The sequence below is a fragment of the Pogonomyrmex barbatus genome, unplaced genomic scaffold (assembly GCF_055798465.1).
Source record: "Pogonomyrmex barbatus isolate J1 unplaced genomic scaffold, ASM5579846v1 scaffold8, whole genome shotgun sequence".
Taxonomy (NCBI): Eukaryota; Metazoa; Arthropoda; class Insecta; order Hymenoptera; family Formicidae; genus Pogonomyrmex; species Pogonomyrmex barbatus.
The window spans coordinates 1,124,689-1,140,408 of NW_028297182.1; the positions used below are offsets into that span (position 1 = coordinate 1,124,689).

General features: G+C 31.5%; 5 protein-coding genes, 1 non-coding gene and 1 pseudogene across 14 annotated transcripts; 4 read left to right on the forward strand and 3 right to left on the reverse strand.

Moving 5' to 3' along the window:
• The first annotated feature begins 27 nt into the window (after positions 1-27).
• Positions 28-2,601, forward strand: LOC105427250 (stress-associated endoplasmic reticulum protein 2). Its single transcript, XM_089083792.1, has 4 exons — positions 28-219; positions 253-347; positions 1,323-1,395; positions 1,778-2,601. Exons 2-4 carry the CDS (start codon positions 264-266, stop codon positions 1,813-1,815), a joined length of 195 nt encoding a protein of 64 aa, XP_088939918.1. The 5' UTR covers positions 28-219; positions 253-263; the 3' UTR covers positions 1,816-2,601.
• Positions 2,602-3,057: 456 nt separating this feature from the next.
• Positions 3,058-4,724, forward strand: LOC105427259 (uncharacterized; annotated as a pseudogene). Its single transcript, XR_016141076.1, has 5 exons — positions 3,058-3,324; positions 3,532-3,776; positions 3,954-4,128; positions 4,233-4,331; positions 4,417-4,724. The product of XR_016141076.1 is annotated as an uncharacterized LOC105427259 (transcript).
• Positions 4,725-5,519: 795 nt separating this feature from the next.
• LOC105427342 (uncharacterized) lies at positions 5,520-7,359 on the forward strand. Its single transcript, XM_025218305.2, has 5 exons — positions 5,520-5,847; positions 5,968-6,260; positions 6,382-6,551; positions 6,681-6,813; positions 7,137-7,359. Exons 1-5 carry the CDS (start codon positions 5,654-5,656, stop codon positions 7,325-7,327), a joined length of 981 nt encoding a protein of 326 aa, XP_025074090.2. The 5' UTR covers positions 5,520-5,653; the 3' UTR covers positions 7,328-7,359.
• Positions 7,360-7,541: 182 nt separating this feature from the next.
• On the forward strand, positions 7,542-9,662 carry LOC105427269 (protein AAR2 homolog). The gene is made up of 5 exons (XM_011638943.3): positions 7,542-8,013; positions 8,335-8,450; positions 8,524-8,677; positions 8,740-9,024; positions 9,114-9,662. Exons 1-5 carry the CDS (start codon positions 7,841-7,843, stop codon positions 9,520-9,522), a joined length of 1,137 nt encoding a protein of 378 aa, XP_011637245.2. The 5' UTR covers positions 7,542-7,840; the 3' UTR covers positions 9,523-9,662.
• A 232-nt stretch (positions 9,663-9,894) lies between these two features.
• Positions 9,895-9,967, reverse strand: TRNAV-AAC (transfer RNA valine (anticodon AAC)). Its single transcript has one exon. It is a non-coding gene; the product is annotated as a tRNA-Val (tRNA).
• Positions 9,968-10,143: 176 nt separating this feature from the next.
• Positions 10,144-12,232, reverse strand: LOC148934688 (uncharacterized). 5 transcript variants are annotated; one of them, XM_089083784.1, is made up of 4 exons: positions 11,934-12,232; positions 11,113-11,210; positions 10,733-10,759; positions 10,144-10,599 (listed from the first exon to the last, which is right to left on the reverse strand). In XM_089083784.1, the coding sequence occupies exons 1-4, from the start codon at positions 12,088-12,090 to the stop codon at positions 10,555-10,557; spliced, it is 327 nt and encodes a 108-aa protein (XP_088939910.1). In that variant the 5' UTR covers positions 12,091-12,232; the 3' UTR covers positions 10,144-10,554. The 5 variants fall into 5 exon arrangements, with proteins under 5 accessions (XP_088939910.1, XP_088939912.1, XP_088939913.1 ...); XM_089083786.1 differs by having other exon boundaries at positions 11,894-11,987; XM_089083787.1 differs by having other exon boundaries at positions 11,926-11,980.
• Positions 12,233-12,433: 201 nt separating this feature from the next.
• Positions 12,434-15,078, reverse strand: LOC105431900 (uncharacterized). 4 transcript variants are annotated; one of them, XM_089083780.1, is made up of 5 exons: positions 14,958-15,078; positions 14,138-14,591; positions 13,887-14,027; positions 13,288-13,596; positions 12,434-12,857 (listed from the first exon to the last, which is right to left on the reverse strand). In XM_089083780.1, exons 2-5 carry the CDS (start codon positions 14,570-14,572, stop codon positions 12,633-12,635), a joined length of 1,110 nt encoding a protein of 369 aa, XP_088939906.1. In that variant the 5' UTR covers positions 14,573-14,591; positions 14,958-15,078; the 3' UTR covers positions 12,434-12,632. The 4 variants fall into 4 exon arrangements, with proteins under 4 accessions (XP_088939906.1, XP_088939907.1, XP_088939908.1 ...); XM_089083781.1 differs by having other exon boundaries at positions 14,138-14,697; XM_089083782.1 differs by having other exon boundaries at positions 13,956-14,027; positions 14,958-15,077.
• Positions 15,079-15,720: the final 642 nt, after the last annotated feature.

The following is a 15,720-nucleotide window of genomic DNA, read 5'->3' on the forward strand; positions in this document are numbered from 1 at the left end:
TCGGTTGATCGCGGCAGTGACAGTGTGGCGGAAGCGAGTGGCCGAGCGGGCTGTCGCGCAACTTCACGTGTCACACGGCGCGCACCACGTCGGCGGAACGTTGCACGCGACGGCGCACGCACAGTGCACACGGCGATATATACGCGGCGTGTTGTCCGGGGGTTGTGTGCTCCGCTCTCGCATCTCTTTCGCCGTTTTGTTCAGAGGGACACGGACGGGCGACGACAGCAATAGCGACGACGACGACGACGACGACGACGACGATGGCACCGAAGCAGCGGATGCGCATCGCAAACGAGAAGGCGACGAAAAACATCACGCTACGCGGAAACGTACCCAAGTCGTCGGTAAGTCGCCTCGGCCGCTACGAGTCCTCGCTCCCTTAAATTCTTCGGGATTCCGATTCCGGAAAGACAGAAAATGCGGGTTATCCCCCGCGGAGGACGGAAATTCTGTGCATACGGAGGATCCGCCGTGCCCCGGCGACGTTTGAGGAAATAACATATGGAGAGAAGGTTGAAATCGGAGAGATGAAAAGATTCGATTGTGTACGATGCGAAAGATCGCGTAACAACTCGATAATTTTATTCGCCGGCTCGATCACGAGGATATTTACGTGGATATTTATGTAATTGTCAGTTTGAAATATTGAAGTTATAGACGGACGTTTCTTTCTGACGTCGCATCTGTCAGAGCGATTGGTTTCATCTTTATTGTATCTCTATCGAAATCGTTTGTCAGCGAACAGCTTGCATGCATCGGTAAATAAAAGTGTGCCATATGTATATGTTTATATATAAGAGCTCGGACAGAAATTAAACATTGGAATGAGGAACAGAGAATTAAAAATTTCAACATATGTGACAAATCATCAATTTCAATGTACAATTAATTTCAATATACAATCAATGAATACATCAGGATGTTCTTTTATTGGTAGAAAATGATTGTCTGTTTCTAATTCTTTATTTTTAATTACTTGTTTATTCCTTTCATCGTGTCTAGATCTAAACATTAAAACCTAGTAGTATCTGTAGTATCAGCTAAATCAATATTGATAACGTTTCCAATATGACATTTACTGGATTGTCATTGAAAAGAATTGGTTTATTTATCTGCTTCATCTGTTTACTCAAAAATATCCTTGATGTATTTAATCCTGTATAAATGTTCTATTTTTGTAGACCTATTCTGTAACTCTTGACGACAGTGTCATTATTATTACATTGTTGTGCAATGTTACTGTTGTTAAGAGTTTATAGAATAGACACTCTGATATTTATGTCTATAACCATACTAAATAAAAGTTTTTATTATACTAGAAATCGCAAGAAGAAGGATCTCCAGTTGGGCCTTGGCTTTTAGCTTTATTCCTTTTTGTCGTTTGTGGATCTGGTAAGTAAACATGTCTAAATATTTATTAATGTATAATAAAACTTTCTTATTTTTGGCATCTTGAAACACCGATTTCTTCTTCTTGGCACTCTCTCTCTCTCGGTTCTCATTCTATTAAAGCTTATATAAAATGTTTTATTCATGTTTATAAAGATAATTTTATTCTTTGCATGCAAAGTGGCGAATGTAAAGTTATGGTAATAAAAAGGATAGGAATGCAGATGCTAAATGTGCTAAGAATAAAAAAGTTGGCAAGAATTTTATATACAAATTTATAAATTTATAAATCTTTCTTAAAGCTCTTTTTATTTATACCAAATAGTTTTAATCGTTAAATTTTCTTTTACAGAGCAAATTGTAACTTAAAAATTATTTGTTACAGCCGTATTTCAAATCATCCAGAGTATCAGAATGGCTTGAAGATGGGGAGAACAGAAAACCGCTACTGTTGATTTTAATATAACAAACCGTTTATACAATTCGTCGATATTGTACGATATTATGCGAAAGAGACTGACAGATTGTTTATGACAGATTATGAAAAAAATATCGAAAATGAGAAATGGAAAAATTTAGACAGTAGCTAGAAAATTATTTTCCTTTTGCAGAAGCTCAAAGATTTATTTATAACATTTAGCATTTATAAGCGTTTAACTTAATTGCGCTACGCATGGACGAAAGGAAAGTATTCGAATATATAAAATAATGTTTCAACGAGATATCAAATTTATGAATCGAAAAAATTAAAATATAAATATTCTCATAATTCTTTATCATGTTCCGAACATTAACGATTCTGTTAACGCGTTTCGCTGTATTGCTTTCTCTGAAATATATCTTTTCGTCTATGTGTATGTAAAAAATAATTGTATATACATGATTTATTGTGCAGATTTCTCCTCAAGCAGATCTGCCCAATTAATAGCATACTCATCTCCGGTAATTGGACAGACCTGTTTCAAAGCATTCCACTGTTAGCAGTTGGTAGCTTTCTGTTATCATAATGGTCTTTGTACGTTGCTTATGTGTATAGGCAACACATACGCGATAGGCCATTATACATATACTTATACAAATATATATTATACATCTCAAAAAATGATTTGTCTATGAGATATTTGCTACTGACAGTGCACACACATTGTCTCTTTTAATAAAGTATATTATCAATAAAGATATATATTGTTTTACATGAAACATATTAAAGCGTTTGTTTCTCTAAAGCAATTCCTTCCTGCGTATAATGTACATAATTATAATGTTTTTCAATCCGATATGTATTTATTTTATATCATTATCGCTAATGAATAATTCTTGAATGTTCCGTTGAAATTCAGTTGTGTAAACACGAAATTTTATCTTATTTATTTTACTTTTTATTCACGAATTTTTCTCTTTGTAATATCTTCATTATGTTATTTTTCTTTTTTATCTTTATAATAAAAAATAATTCGTAGGCCTTTGATTTACAATATGATACTTACTACATATTTATGTAAATATTTTTAATTTAAAAAACTAATAAAATAAATTTTATTATTAAAGTATTATTTAGATTGTAAAAATAGGTCATTTCAAATTGGCGCCATTCATAGTTCAGTCCTTCAATGGAAAGATGGTGGTCAAAATGGTGCCAAATTGCCTTACTGTTTCTTCTAGACTTTATGACTATCTACATGATCTACATCTTCAATGAACACAACGCAACAAAATCAAACTTGTTTTTGTGCGGATTTAAACGTCCAAACGGTTCCTTTGTTTTTAAATGTCGAACGAATTCATAAGGTTATTCATCTGCTTCAAGTGATAGAGAAAAATTGTGAATCTACATTGTAACTGAAAGTGAAACTCATAAAAGACTAAGTGTAGATATTACCACAATGTCCAGTATATTCAATTTATTGAGCGGGCTCAACGAGTCTGACAGAGGTGGGCGATGAAATGTATTTCTGAAATTATAATTTTTTTATATTTAAATGTTAAATATAAGATTAATGTTCACTTCTACCAGTGATTAGTAGATTAACATGATATTAATTTCAGCTTCTTAAAATTTACTTTATCTCCTTTTAATTTAGGAAAAGGAAAATTTAAGAAGTAAATTAAAAGTAAAATAACATATTAATTTGTTTTTAGGTCAAATAAAGCCAATTGCACGATCTAAGACATCTCATGAGATTAGACCAAATTCTCTTAAGACGATGGGAGTTACAAAACCAAAGGGGCTATCAATAAGATCTAACTCCGATATGAATATTTCTGATATACATTCAATCAAGAAAAATGTAATTGGTAAAGAACAGGATTGTCTAAAGTTGAAAGTAACACAAGTAGACAGTAATGGATGTCCAATATCTCCAGGAAAGGCAACATCAACAAAGGTAAAGTAGATTCATTTTTCATATTATTTTATTAGTATTTTCTTGTATTAAAAACGTAATATATGTTGTATAATTTATGAAAAAATTTTCTTTTAAATCTTAATTTTGTTACAAATTATATTTTTTAAGAAACTAAAGATCTTTAGTCTCTGTTATAAATTTTTTCTTTTATTATAGAAATTGTCTAAGACTAAAGAATCTAATCTGAAGGAAGAAACTATGACTATAAAATGTACAAAAAAGCAATCAAATGATGGTGTTTTTAAAAAGCCATTGCCTCCTAACAAGAATGTCAAAAGATATCCTGAACCAGAAAAATTAGCATATTGGTACGACAGTCAACATGATTTTGGTATGTGAATTATTTTTATTTAATAGAAAGATAAATAATCATATATTTGAGCTATTAGGATTACTGTTATTTAAAATACTTTCACAAATTAATTTTTCATATAGATTATGGATACATTGAGGCTGTGGAAAAAGAATTTAAAGATATGCTCTCCAAGAAGAAAGAGAATTTAAAACATTGCAAAGAGAATGTGCTTATATCAGGTATGAAACTTATAAACTTTGTAATATATTTATAACTTATATGTGATATTTGTAATTTTACTTATCAATAATATCTCTGTTTTAGATTCAGATGCATCACTTTTAGAAATTCCAAAACTTATTTTTGATAAATCGTATGACAAAGGATACGAGGAACTTGTAACTCCTGACTTACCTGAAATATCTGATATCTGATGATGAAAATTTGTAGTGATAACTAAAAGAAGTGTTACTCTTATAATGTATTTTGTATTCTTTTTTAAAAATGGATATTTAAGATCAAATTAATATTATAATAATTTATTTTCTGTAATTAATATAATATTTTTGTAGTTTCTGATAAATACCATATCAAGAACAATAATAAATACCAAGAACATTATAATAATTAAATATTTATTAAATTATTTTAAAGCAAAAGACAACCCAAAAATAGTTTGAATTTTGTAATATTTTTATAATAAAACTACATTGTAATTTTTAAGTCTTTTTAAGTCTTTTTAAGTCTTTATGTTATTAATCTCAGTCATTTTGAGGAAAATACTAGGTGTTCTCTCATTCTTTTATTCTGCTGTCTCAAAATTTATATATGTAAATTTATATGAGAACAAAAAATAAGAAGATTAAATTTTTTTCTATTTAGCTTTTACATGAATATAGTTATTTATATATATATATATATATAAAACGTATATGCAATAACTGTCATAACTCAAAAATGTCGAGTAAATGTTTTGTCATGATAGCAGGAACTGCAGATAATTTATCATATCATTATGCATGTTTTATTGCTATAAATCTTTCTAGATTATTGCCGAATTTCTATTTTAAAAAAATTTGTAAAGATGTTACAGAATGGGAGGTACATAACATACGAAAACATTTCTTTAATTTTTTTTTACTATATATCCTCTTTAAATTTTCCAGTCCTTTTTAGGCTTGGGTTCGAGCAATTTGCGAATTGCATGGCTGGAAGCATACGGAACCTCCTTTGATATGGAAGCAATATGGAATAAGTGGTACCAAGGTCACTTATGTGGGCGATATTGACAAGTTTCGTGAACTTTTGCTTGAATATTACAATATACGTTTTGATCTTACGAAAGAGGAACTGGAAAACTTAAAAACAGATCTATTGCGCGTAAGCGAATTGAAAGACGAATTAAGATGAACGATTTCGGCTTAAACTTTTGTATCCTCGTTATGTACAGGCACACGAAATAGAAAAGAAAATTGGCTATTTGGATACACAGAATGAATGCCGTCGTGTGACTATTATAAGTGCCGATAGATCGCTTTGTCTAGACCTAATTCCTCAATTAATGGCAATAAAAGAATTACGTTTGTCACGTGGGAGTGTCCTTAGTTTATATGACGAGACAAAAAAGTTTTCGAAGCTTGAGGAAATAATGAAGGACGTAAAAAATATCGAGGATTTAAATGTAACAGTCATAGAAGATTTATCAATTGGATTATACGACTGCGATATATTAATATTTCTTGAGGATATGTCGAGGTACGGAGGAAACAAAATTCACATTAAAAAAAAAAAAAAATAAGCGTTTTATATAAATAGGAAATAAATGTTTTATTATTTTTTTTTTTTTTTTTATGATATTAACGGCAACATTTGAAGGGAAAGGTACGAGGAACACGATACCTGGTATCAGAGGAATTACGAGCGCATGAGGATGTTGTCGCAACAAATTAACGAGCGTGCTCCATTTCACATGAAGATCATATTCTGCTCTGTTGGCCCAACATGCCTCTGCGCTACCATCCTGCGGAATCTCGTAACAAATAAATTACTTCGAATGAGTATCGTTGCCGTTAGCGCTCATTACGGATTGAAAGTAATGCACGATTTCACGGAGTCTCTTGGCATGAATCAGCGGAATTTTGGTTGCCCTCCGGTATGGGGATTTCTGGGTCAGTGCGATAATTGATTGTGCACTCTCGAGCGTTATGATATATAGCACGCTATGGAGAATATATGGAAATACGCGAGAACCACATTGTTGCACATTTGTAGATATCAATCGGTTTGTAGATGTGTGCCATATGATTCAAAAATGTGACGACAAACGGCGAAACGGCGATGCTTCAAAAGCGAAGGGAAGGACGACTTTAAAATCATCAGAAATCGAGCGAGCGGAGTTAAAATGGTTTTTTTCCTGTAAGAATAATAAAAATCTCTATGAGGATTATTTACGGCATAAGGTATATAATTCAAAGGTTCTTGATGTTTTTCTCAATGTAATTTATTTATCTATATTTTTTTGTATATATATCGTTATACATTTTATTTTTTTGGTATTGAAATATATGTGAATCTTAAATATATCCTAGATCACTATTGAATATCAAGCGGATCGACGAAAAGAGAATGCGCAGAAGTGCAAAGCTATTTGCGATCTGTTAAAGTTATGGTATAGAGAAAGTATTGGCGATGAAATTATAGCTCTAGGAATTTCGTCCGATGGTAAATAAAAGCAAGATGAAATTCGTGTCTTATGAAGAATATATGGAAAAAAAGGAGCGCTGTCTATAATATGCAATTCTTCTCCATTCTTTCAAAATATTCTTTAAAAATTCTTTCGAAATGTCCATTTCTAATTTTTATCAATAAGTAGATTAACTTCGACTTTGGTTTTTTGATTTTATTCAATTAATTTGTTAAAATTAAAAAGATATGGAAAACCAAAGTTGAACCAAAAAAGTTAAATCGAAAGTAAAATTAATTTAATTTGCTAATGAGATCACGATTCGAATAAGATTTTTAATCGTGAAATTGTTATTTTGCAGGTAGTTTTGGTATTCCGAATGGAATAGTGTTTTCACAACCAGCCTGTTTGAAGATTTCGGACAACGGTACGCGAATTTGGATACCTTATTGTGATTTTCCCTTGCCGGATATACCTGTGTCGATATTTCACAATTTGATTTGCACAGCTGTGATGATTACACGACGGCTAATGAACGCAGATAAAATCTAAATTTTTAAAACATCGAAAAATATTTCGCTTGTTTAAATTCAGAGATTATCGAATATCACAGCAATAAATAAGCGATTAAAGCCGTTAAGAGAATTTTCATAAAATGCAGGCGGTATTTACATATATTTAAATGCGCTAAGAAAAGTCGCGCCAAGGAAGTTAGAAAGTACGATCACAGATATCGCTACGCGTTTGCAAACAAGTCGCTTGTCGATAAGTCGCTGTTTATCAAATAATAAATTAAATAATTTATAATAAACATCGTACGTCTATGCTCTTCAACGTTCTGCGACGTTTCGCCTAAACGCGCGTTGTGCATTAAACATTTGTCCTCGATAATGAATTGATTTATTCCGTATATTCCGCTGTAAATGCAAGATTTTGCGTTCGTAGGGATGAGGTTACGTCCTTGTAATAACCTGTTCTAAATTTCTATTGTTACATCGACGAGGTTTGAATCGGAGAATTTATGCCAACTGTGCAAGCGTGCTTTTGCAACAAACATATTGCAAAATGGAAATGGAACAAAATGTTGCCCAAGCTTTATTGACGCAAGGTGCCACGTTGGTTCTACTCGACATACCAGCGGGCACCGACGTCGGAATTGATATTAAATCCTGGAATGTAGGAAGGAATTTTAAGGGAATCAAGATGATCCCACCTGGTATTCACTTTATACATTACAGGTAAAATCTGCAAAATCTGCTGACGATTTTGGCATGAATTCTGAACTTTATATTGAGATATTGAATTTATTTCTTTCATTCTTAATTCGTACTTACTGTCTTTGCATATTATTTATAATATGAATTACTGTAATTAGCTGAAGAAGATTAAGTAAGTAAGTCAACGAAACATTTCATCCGTTCTAATTATTTTGTACAATTAAATTTAATTTTTTACTTATATTCCCTTTGCTCATTTTCTTATATTGTTTTGCACATACAAATTGCTGTTTTACTTGGTATGATTAAATTTGCTGAATGATCTAATATTTATTTTTACAGTGCAGTGGACGAATTAGGTGAATTGGCACCTAGAATTGGTTTCTTCCATGATTTTAAGAAAGGTGAATTCTTGGTAAAAAGGTGGGACAGCAAGGAGGAAGATATCAGTTCAGAATGTAAGCGATTAAGATTATTGTTAATAGTGCGAGATCCCATATTTATTTTCTACATGAGATCTTCAAACAATAGCTGTACCTGAGGAGACAGTTCAAAGCTTGAAGGATAATTTAAAAGAGTTGGATAGATACTTAGGACCATATCCATATGAGATATCGAAACCATGGGCGAAATTAACAAATGGCATCACAGCATCTCTTATAGCAAGATGTTCACCGTTATGTGGGTGAGAGAATCTTACCTATTTAAATTTGTAGCTGAACGTGTTATTGAAACATTTTATTTCAGTTTTGTGCGATCTGCTTTGGAACTGGAGCATTGCAGCGACGCTGCGAGACCTCGTGGCAAAGAATCTGAGAAAGAAGATAGAAAACAGAGGAGATCCGGTAGGCTCACGGCAGAGGACAAGGAGGAAGAATTATTACCGAATCTGAAACCGAAACCTGGCACAGAACTTAGGCTCACAGAAATACCAGACAAGCATTATCCTGACAATGCGACTCCAAGCGAGATAACGCGACATTCTCTTGATTCCAGTTACGTCTTGGACACAACTTTGAAAAAACTGCGAGAGTAAGTTTAAAATTGATTCTGTGAAGAGCACAGATATTGTTTAAAAATTTAAGACGGTGAATGTTTAAGAAAAATCCATGAATTTTTAGACCAGGCGAGATTATCGGAGAGATGCAACTGACGTTTGTCTGCTTCCTAGTTGGTCAGAGCTTGGACGCTTTTGAGCAATGGAAAAAATTCGTATCATTGATCTGTGGTGCGGATAACGCTATTCCACAGTACCGTTCTATCTATATAGAGTTCCTGCAGGCACTGGAAGTAGAATTATCGTATGTGCCAGAAGAAGTACTCTGCGATATTGTGGCGAGCAATAATTTCGTGTATCGCAGTCTCTACAAGTTGTTTGGTAATATCGAATCGAATCCCGAGGTGGACGGTCGATTGAAATCGTATGCGAAGCGTTTGCGGGACCGATTGACTGCGAAATTTCAATGGGATTTTTCGAATTTACTTGAGGAAGCGGACGACGAAGCACCTGTTATTGTAACTCTTGCATAAATAGTTATGTAGTATGAGAAAATATACATTATCTTTACGTTTAATTTATAAAAATAAAAAATGAATCGTAGTTTCAAACTTCTCATAAATCTCTATCTGTAATTCTTAAGTGTTAATATAATGTTTAATTTTTTTTATTATTTTATTTATTTCTTTTTTCCATACCAAATCATCCTCTTGTTCCTCTTTTCTTTTTATTGTTTTAATATTTAAATATTACTTCTTCTCCTACTTTATTTCTTTGATGTTGAAATATATATGTGTTGTTATATCCTAAAGTGTTATATTTTGATAAATTTATAATTTATATTGCATTATAATTATTACAATAATTGTATTGATAAATAAAAAAAAATAGTTTACAAAATAAAATGTTTCCGCCCGGGATCGAACCGGGGACCTTCCGCGTGTTAGGCGGATGTGATAACCACTACACCACGGAAACTTGTGTGAAGACTTCTTTCTGTTATATAATTTTTAGGCAATATAGTGAAAATAATAAATGAAATTGATTTTAATATTCAAAAAATGAAAAATTTGTTACAAGTTTCTTAAGAAAATATCAGTTATTTACTACGTTTAACATATAATTTATTAACGATAGGTAATTGATTATAAAAATTTTTTGTTCTTTCAAGTTGATATTTATTTTTTCCCATTAAATAGCAAATGATTTTTATCTTACACATTAATTAAGTTTATATATAATTCTACATATTTGTATATTTTTCATATGAAAAAATTACATTCTTAATTACATTTTTATAGTCTTCAGTCTAATGTGGGAATAAAATATTTCGACATTCTCTTTCAAGAAATTGAGGTCACCATGCGATTGTTTTATAAGTCATCAAAAAATTAAATTAAGTTTATTACTTTATTTCATTGACATATGACACGAATAGGAAAATAATAAACAAGAAGTTCGAGTAAGCTTTAAAATTCAGTTTTCAGCATTCTTATCGATCTTATCGTTTTCGTATTTTGGTGTAATTTCTGGAATTTCCGGTGGCATAATGTTATCTTGAATTCCTACGGCGTTAAACGTCCGTCTGGTACGAATATTCCTCTCAGACGCTATAATAATAATATGAAATTTATTCAATATTTATTTTATATATTTCAAAAACTAAATAATATCTTATTTATAATTTATTTTCAAGTTTTAAATACGCTTTAATCGACTTATACTGATCGATCAAGTACTTACTCCTCCAAACGCACAACCTTGAAACCACTGAAAACAGTATTTATTGCTTATTAGTGATATGCTTTTGTGTGTGTGTGTGTGTGTGTGTGTGTGTGTGTGTGTGTGTGTGTGTGTGTGTGTGTGTGTGTGTGTGTGTGTGTGTCATTGGATTTAAAGGAATACAAATCTTTTTTTTATTTAAATTAAAAACTTGAAAAATATTTTTAATTTTAATTGTTTTTTAATTTATGTTAAAGCTAATATTTATTTATTGTAATAATTATTAATTAATTAATAAAAATTAAGTTATATATATATATATATATATATATATATATATATATGGTTGGTGTATATATATATATATATATATATATATATATATATATATATGCACCAACCGGATAATCCAACCGGTGCATCCATGGTTTTGAGGATACTGTCACAATGCAAAACATGAATAAGCATATCATCAATGTCTTCATCTTCCTTTTTATTTCTGCAAAATTATATCAGATTATGTATACTAAATTTTATATATATATGTATCATTTTGTATATACATATATATACACACACACACACACACACACACACACACACACACACACACACACACACACACACTATATATATATATATATATATATATATATATATATATATATATATATATATATATATAAAGTACACAACACACACAAAATGATATATATTATATAATATATTATCACTCTAGCGAAATTAAAAATCGGAGTATAAGTGTAGAAGAAAGTAGTAACAAAAGCATTAATGAAACTTTTAGGAAGCATTAATTGAAATATCGAAAACAAGTATTTTAAAAATAAACACTTCTTTTGCGCGCGTTTCGATATTCCAATTTACACTTTCTAAAAACTTTGTTCACGCTTCTGTTATTCTTCTTTTACGCTACACGCTTACGCTTTGACCTTTAGTTCCGGATGGCGGAAGTGATGCCACAAGTGATATTAAAAAAACATGTTATCGAATACAATTAATTTTCTTAGATAAAAAAATTAATTTATATTAAGATATTAAAATTGATAACTGTAATTAAAAAAATTTATTAAAAAAATTCTACAAATTTTGCAATTTAAAAGTCGTTTTTGTTTCTTAAACTATAATTTTAAATTGTAAAAAAAATTCACAACTTTTGATTACAATTAAGTGATCTGTTTTCTTCAAAAGAACACCTTCTCACTTTGCGACTTTACTCGTTGATGATCACTTTTGATGCAAATAATGGGGAAAAAGCTCTTTGAGTTGCTTCTTATATCGGCGATGATATTTTTTTCGTTATTACTAATTGATAATATCGCTTCATATAACTTCGTTGCTAAATCATTTTTCTGCATCATCCGTATCTGCGTGCCATTTACCCTTTTGACTTGACGATGACACAAAATATATAACAGATTATTTATTTCATAGAATGTTATTTATTTCTTTCATAGAATACGGATTAAATAATCTAAATTGATAGATTTTCTTCTTTAGAGGTTTTCATTAAACTTTGATCTTACGGTAAAGAAGTATAATATCAAAGATTATAGTTACGATTCTAATAATAATTTTTTTTTAGAGTTTATCTTAAAAACTTATTTTTGAAAATTACTTTCAAGAGCTGGTTTCTTCAAAGTTAATATTCACTGTCAAATTTAACCGTTAATATCTATCGTTATAATTAAAATAATGACTGCAGATGATTGTGAAATGTTTATTTGCTTTCTTATATACATACATGATGCAATATTTCCAAGAAATGCATCTGTCATACATTAAACATGGAAAAATCCATGCGTAGCAAAAAAATTGATTTTATTAAAATATATTAATATTGGGCAGATACAAAAAAATTCCGATATCCATTAATGACGTTGAAGACATGCGAAAACTGTCTTCATTTAGGTGCAGAGGCGGCCGTTTCGAGGGCTTGCTTCTCCGCGGATAACAGAGTAATTTTTTCGCCGTATTTCTCACGGAGACTTTGAAACAGAGACAACTGAGTTTCATATTCTTTCTTAAGATCGGCGTTGAGTCGCATCGCCGCGTCCATCTTGCTAATCATCGCGTTATGCCGATCACGTTCTTCGGAAATCTTTTTCTCCATATTGTCGACTTCAGCCTGAAATATATATTATTTCGTGTTCGTTACAGATAGAACAATCCTAAAGCAAACAACGAATGTCGTAAATGATAATTTAATGATAATAAAAAAACATTCCAAACAACAAAATGTCGTAAGACATAAGATATCTTATGTCTTGATTTTGGACTTTGCGTTGGACCTAGCCTTTAAATTCTTCTTGAAGAGCAAACAAGCAAAATCAATTTAAACATTCGATCTGCGTGAATATAAAATTTTTATTTACGAAATTAATTCCCAAAGTTTCTTCTTCGCACGTTCCTTTCTTTCTTGAAAGGTTGAAAAAAAGAATGAGATTCTTGACTATGAAGAAATCTTCCCTTCAGGCAAAATCTTACTTGTTTCATAATCTTCTTGATTGAAAGAGAGAGAGAGAGAGAGAGAGACGAAAGGAATACTGTTCACTTACTTGCAGCTGTTTCACCTCCATATTACGAATCTGCAGCAGATCCCGCGTGATCGATACCACTTCCTTCAGGGAAGTCACCTGATTGTTCAAAGCATTAATCTGGTTTTCTTGATTCGCGACTATGCGATTGCGTTCCTCGTACATCAACGCGGTCTGTACCAGTTGCCCACGCAATTGTTCCATCGATCGTTGCAGATCCCCATCACCACCAGGACTCGCCATCGCGTCGTAAGATGCTTGCAAGGCGGCCAGCTTCGTCTCTGCATCTTCTAACTGCTTTCGATAACTGTCGCGCTCCTTCGTTCTTTTCTGTTGGTCATAAAGATCATTAAAAACTCCGCACAAATGTTAATTAATTAACATAAAAAGAAATAAAAGCAAAACTCTGCTCGCGAGCTTTTAATTTATTATAGAAAGGGTAACAGGGTTTCCGTAAATAATTGAGATATATATATATATATATAATAAAATGGATAATAATTAAAAATGGAACGTATTGTTGATATACTACTTTTTAGCGTTAACTCTCTCTGAAAAAAGGTGTGACAAAGACGCGAAAATTTTATATAAACTTTTTACGGAAAATATGGAGATATAACTTCGTTATCAAGCCAAGGTGATTCAGTTCTTTCAGGACAGTTTGATCCACTCTCGGAGAATTCTCTCACCCGCACTTCCGCCTCCAGTCTGGATATGCACGTCGCGTTATTACCTCTCGCATTCTGCTTCGACTTATCGGCCTGAACGCAACAGGGAGGTGAGTAATAACAGAAAACATAACATAAAATCCGTCAATTATTTTTACTTATATTTACTTTTCCTATTTTTTTTTTTTTTTTTTTTTTTTTACCTTGTCTTCAGTATTAGATTTTGACTGCGACGATTCTTCACTTTGAGGAACGATCGCAGGTGAACTATCAGCTTCTTCAGTGGACAACCTTTCCGTTTCGGTTTGCACCACATCCACGTTTTCCGTAGTCGTATGAGCGATCTCCTCGATTATATCGGTGGTCTTTGCATCGGAATTAACAGATTTTTCTTCGCTAGATATGCTCGTTTCATCATTTGTCGCCTCCGCCGAACGCTCGCCTTCGACCTGCGCGTTTAATGTCTCTTTTGCAATTTCCTCCGCGGACGCAGTTGCATCTTCTGACGTCGCAACGGTACTTTTTACTTCGGAAACCGCGATTGCATTATCATCACGATCGGGTTTCATCGCTTCGATAAATCCCACAGTCGGTGCGTCTCCACCGGCTGTGGGATCTGCTCTTTCTACTTCAGACATTTTCTTTTTCTTCTTTCCTCTGTAAGGGTGACGAAAATTGTAATTTTAATCGCGACGATCTCAACCTGAGATGCCAACATCGACACGCGAAGGAAATGGAAGAACGCAGGAAAAAAACATTGTGACTGTTTAAGCAAACAAACGACAAATATTTTTCATTTGTTCTCTATTCCGTTCAACCAAACCAAACAAAACGTCACGCTCAATGTTTTCATAATAACTTTACGCAATAATATTAATTTTCAATATGTCATGAATTATCTAGAGCTGTAATAATATATTAATAATGTTTCGATATTTCTAACATTAATAAATTCTTTTACAATTTCTTAACAAAAATTGTTACACTAGTCATAAATAGTTGATTAATCTGTCAATGATTTACCGGAGAAGACAATATACATATATCTATTTAATATTTTTTTAACTAAAGCACTGTCATGAAAACTCCGCTGTTAAACCGGAACGACTGGACATCGAAGACTAAGCAGAAGCGTAAAGTATTTTTGGCTGTTCGCCGTTCGTTCTATTTTGAGCAGCTCAGTTGCACCTTAATGATATATATTCATATATTATGTTACATGACATAAATTATTTATTTACGGAAGTTGTATTATTTTTGCAAATTTCTCTCATATTTCTCTCATTAATATATGTATATATATATAAATATATATATATATATATATATTAATATATTGTGCTTAATTCTACATCATTTTCATTTAATATTTTAAGTGAAATCCATCTATTATGATAAAATGTAATGTAACATGAAGATTTTATAATGTAAAAAAATTTTTTTATACGTCTTACAATATATATTATAATAAATATTAAATTAAATAACATTAACATTGTTTTAAATTCAAAGATTAGGTTAAAATTATATTAAAGAAATTCAAGTAAGTAATTGTCAATTTTATACACATTAATATTTTAAAAATCCAGTTCTGATTTTATATTGTCTGAGTTTCTTTTATAGAAAATTAATATAAGATATTTTTTCTACATGAAAGCATCCTCGAATATTGTAAGAGTGCAATTATTATAACATATATTTACTTACTAAGCCAAAGTAATGCAATTATAAATTATGAAAGAAATATAAAATTATAATGACGATAATAGCTATAATAATAATAATT

Coding starts and splice junctions, on each gene's coding strand:
- LOC105427269 (XM_011638943.3), top strand. CDS start 7,841: ATGGAAATGGAACAAAATGTTGCCCAAGCTTTATTGACGCAAGGTGCC. Junction 8,014..8,334: donor ATTCACTTTATACATTACAG/GTAAAATCTGCA, acceptor TTATTTTTACAG/TGCAGTGGACGAATTAGGTG. Junction 8,451..8,523: donor GGAAGATATCAGTTCAGAAT/GTAAGCGATTAA, acceptor TTCAAACAATAG/CTGTACCTGAGGAGACAGTT.
- LOC105427342 (XM_025218305.2), top strand. CDS start 5,654: ATGGCAATAAAAGAATTACGTTTGTCACGTGGGAGTGTCCTTAGTTTA. Junction 5,848..5,967: donor TTTCTTGAGGATATGTCGAG/GTACGGAGGAAA, acceptor CAACATTTGAAG/GGAAAGGTACGAGGAACACG. Junction 6,814..7,136: donor TCTAGGAATTTCGTCCGATG/GTAAATAAAAGC, acceptor GTTATTTTGCAG/GTAGTTTTGGTATTCCGAAT.
- LOC148934688 (XM_089083784.1), bottom strand. CDS start 12,090: ATGATGCAGAAAAATGATTTAGCAACGAAGTTATATGAAGCGATATTA. Junction 11,211..11,933: donor TCAACGAGTAAAGTCGCAAA/GTGAGAAGGTGT, acceptor ATAATTTTGCAG/AAATAAAAAGGAAGATGAAG. Junction 10,760..11,112: donor TGCACCGGTTGGATTATCCG/GTTGGTGCATAT, acceptor TACTGTTTTCAG/TGGTTTCAAGGTTGTGCGTT.
- LOC105431900 (XM_089083780.1), bottom strand. CDS start 14,572: ATGTCTGAAGTAGAAAGAGCAGATCCCACAGCCGGTGGAGACGCACCG. Junction 14,028..14,137: donor AATCTAATACTGAAGACAAG/GTAAAAAAAAAA, acceptor TGTTGCGTTCAG/GCCGATAAGTCGAAGCAGAA. Junction 12,858..13,287: donor TGGAGGTGAAACAGCTGCAA/GTAAGTGAACAG, acceptor TATATATTTCAG/GCTGAAGTCGACAATATGGA.
- LOC105427250 (XM_089083792.1), top strand. CDS start 264: ATGGCACCGAAGCAGCGGATGCGCATCGCAAACGAGAAGGCGACGAAA. Junction 348..1,322: donor GAAACGTACCCAAGTCGTCG/GTAAGTCGCCTC, acceptor TTATTATACTAG/AAATCGCAAGAAGAAGGATC. Junction 1,396..1,777: donor TTTTGTCGTTTGTGGATCTG/GTAAGTAAACAT, acceptor TATTTGTTACAG/CCGTATTTCAAATCATCCAG.